Here is a 3,150-nt window from a genome sequence, read left to right as displayed (position 1 = left end):
AGACCGGGATGTGGTGAAAAGTGGGAGCAGTTTTAATGCTACATTATTATCCAGCGTGAAAACTACTGCCATTGGATCCTTGGGTCAAACTCTTTGCAACCGGTACTTCTTATTGGTTAAGAAATGTTATAATGAATATGTGAGTCATACAAAGATGAATGGGAGAATGGCAGCTGTTTATGGGAATGGTTTTGTTTTTAAAGTGAACATAGACTGAACAATTCCAGAATCCTGACTATTTGGTATGTTACTTTTCCCCAATGTGCGTCTCCGTTAGAAATATTTTACCAGCCAGAGGCTGGTCTAAAATGAGCGTGTGATGTTGATTTCCTGGCAGCTGATTCCATGAGCTGTGTTTACGTCAGGTTTCCTGTGTCACAGATATTACAAAGCCATCAAACAGTGAATTTACCCCCACAGTCAACAGGCGAGATCAGCAACTCCCCACCAATGGCCAAAGCATTCCACCAAAACCTTGTTCTACTCGCGCTGTTATTCTTACCTACAGCACTTAACCAATTGAATCAAGGTAAGATTCATATTTTATCTTGTTAACAAAGTCAACATATTTTTGTGAAAGCGTGTTTCAAGTTCTTTGAACAGATGGATAACTGTGATGTGATGCTTTTGGATTCTCAAGAGGCAGCTGATGAGATGCTGCATTCTGGTTAATGTATGAGATAAGAGTGCATGGTGGTGATGGTTTCACACAGACACTGGCCTGGTTAAAAGACAGGAAGCAATTTGCCATTTTCAAATATACACTGTACCTTGTGGAGTGCTACAGGGATCACAGCTTGGGCCTTGGCTAGTTCTTGATATTGCTACGTATTAGTGAATTGTGACTGTATTTGCTGATCGATGCAAAGGAAAGCAAATTGTAACAATGCAAAGAGTCTGCAAAGAGATAAAAATAAGTGAAGTGACTGCATGAAGATAGAGTGGAAAAAAGTGAGTTTGATTACTTTGGTAATAAAAATAAAAGAAACAGAATATTACTGGAAGGAAATGTGGTGGAGTCAGGTTTAATCGAGGTAATCAAAAGGTCATTGAGTAATTACTTGAATTGGAAGAATGTGAAGGGTTATGGTGAAGAGGCAGAGATAGTAAGAACTGCCGATGCTGGAGTCAGAGATAACACAGTGTGGAGCTGGAGGAACACAGCAGGGCAGGCAGCATCAGAGCAGCAGGAAAGCTGACGTTTCGGGTCGGGACCCTTCTTCGGCAAAAAAAAGGCATCCCTGTGTAGCATAAAAATGCTGCAATTGTGTAAAAGCTGAATACTTGTTCACTGGACTGAGACCTGGAATGATTGTCTAATGAGGAACTGTTAGACAGGCTGGGCTGGTGTTGAGGAGATTGAGGGGTGACCTGATTGAAGTGTATAAGACCTGGAATAATCTTGACAAGGTGGATGTGCAGTCTGTCCCTTGTGTGGGTCTGCTCAAACCAGGCGGCACTGTTTTAAAATTAGGGCCCACCCTTTTAGGACAGAGACGAGAATTTTTTTTCCCTTGGGCTGTTGTGTAACTGAGAGAACAGTTTGCCTCAGAAGGGGGTGGATCTGGGGGACTTTCAATATTTTTAAGGTGGGGGTGGATGGACTCTTGGCTGGGGGTCACAGTTATCAGGGGATTGTGGAATTCAAAACACCAAGAGGTCAGTCATCGCTCAAGAGGCCAACTAGCTATTCCTGCGTCTAATTTGTGTGTTTGAGTGTTGATGAATAGAGAAAGACTGTGGACTACTGTGATAGAGATGGATCTAGGTGTCCCTGTACCTGAATCACAAAATATTACTTTTTTCATTCATTCATGGGTTGTGGACATCGCTGGCTAGGCCCAGCATTTATTATCCATCCCTAGTTGCCCCCCTGAGAAGGTGATAGTGAGCTGCCTTCCCAAACCACTGCAGTCCATATGCTGTAGGCACAGTAAACATGCAGGGACAACAAGAAAGTGGGCAGGCAAAGAAGGGTCTAGGCCTTCTGATGCTGTTTGGCCTGCTGTGTTCATCCAGCTCTACACCTGGTTATCTCAGGCAAACAGAATGTTGGCCTTTAGGAATGGAATATAAAGTAAATTAAGTAACGGTACACACTGTTGATGAGACCACATGTGGAGTATAGTTTAAAGACTTGGTCTCTCTCCATGAGCAGTGTTGGAAATACATTGAAAGACGCTCAGAGAAGTCCTCACTCGGGTGATCTCTGGGATGATGCTGTTGGACTGGGGTGGACAAGGTCAAAAATCGCACGACACCAGGTTATAGACCAACGGGTTTATTTGAAAACAGAAGCTTTCAGAGCGCTGCTGTTTCCTCAGGCGTAGTGTGAGAGAGAGGGTATAAGACACAGAATTTAAAAGCAGAAAGGTAACACCCCTACAACTGACCACCTCTTGTCGAATCTTTAAATTTAGGAAGGAGACTAAGGATAAAATGCAAACTCCAGATTCCTCTCAAGTCATTATACTGAGATAACTAATGGTTTATCAATGTGTACAAGAGGTGACATCTCAGGTCAGACAACACATTTTAGGTGTGAAGTCTCGCTTACAATCTGTTTATTTTTAAACTGGGGTTGGGTTTTACTTGTTTGAGCAAACTGGAATATATCTGGAACTACACAAACATCTTGGATGGAATAGTTCATCTGTGTGTGTGTGACTGTGTGTCTGTGTGTGTTTGTGTGTATGTGTGTGTGTATGCGGGTGTGTGTATGTGTGTTTGTGTGCGTATGTGTGTGGCTGCATATGTGTGTGTGTATGTCTGTGAATGTGTGTGCGTGTGTATGTGTGGGTATGTGTTTGTGTATGTGTATGTGTGTGTATGTATGTGTGCATGTGTGTGTGTGTATGTGTGTGTGTATGTGTATGTGTATGTATGTGTGTATGTGTTTGTATGTGTGTGTGTCTGTATGTGTGTGTGTATGTTAGTGTGTGCCTGTGTATGTGTGTGTGTATGAGTGTGTGTGCATGTGTGTGTGTGTGTGTGTGTGTATGTGTGTGTGTGCATGTGTGTATGTAAGTGTGAGTGTGTGTTTGTGTGTGTGTATGTGCGCACATACACACACACATACACATACACAGACACACACATACATACACACACACATGCGCGCACATACACACACACAAACACACACTCACA

The 3,150-nt window shown here is 42.8% G+C and overlaps 1 protein-coding gene across 1 annotated transcript in view; it reads left to right on the top strand.

Moving 5' to 3' along the window:
• Nucleotides 1-394: 394 nt before the first annotated feature.
• The window catches only part of LOC109925238 (proteinase-activated receptor 2-like), an 8,804-nt gene continuing 6,048 nt past the window's right edge, over nt 395-3,150 (top strand). Inside the window, exon 1 of the mRNA XM_020525197.2 lies at nt 395-529. Within this exon, the coding sequence (XP_020380786.2) occupies nt 451-529 (79 nt within the window). The 5' untranslated portion in view covers nt 395-450. The remainder of the gene's footprint in view (nt 530-3,150) is intronic.

Source organism: Rhincodon typus, chromosome 29 (genome assembly GCF_021869965.1).
Source record: "Rhincodon typus isolate 14 chromosome 29, sRhiTyp1.1, whole genome shotgun sequence".
Classification (NCBI taxonomy): Eukaryota; Metazoa; Chordata; class Chondrichthyes; order Orectolobiformes; family Rhincodontidae; genus Rhincodon; species Rhincodon typus.
The sequence above is the reverse complement of the archived record's forward strand: the minus strand, read 5'-3'. Positions and strand labels throughout refer to the sequence as shown.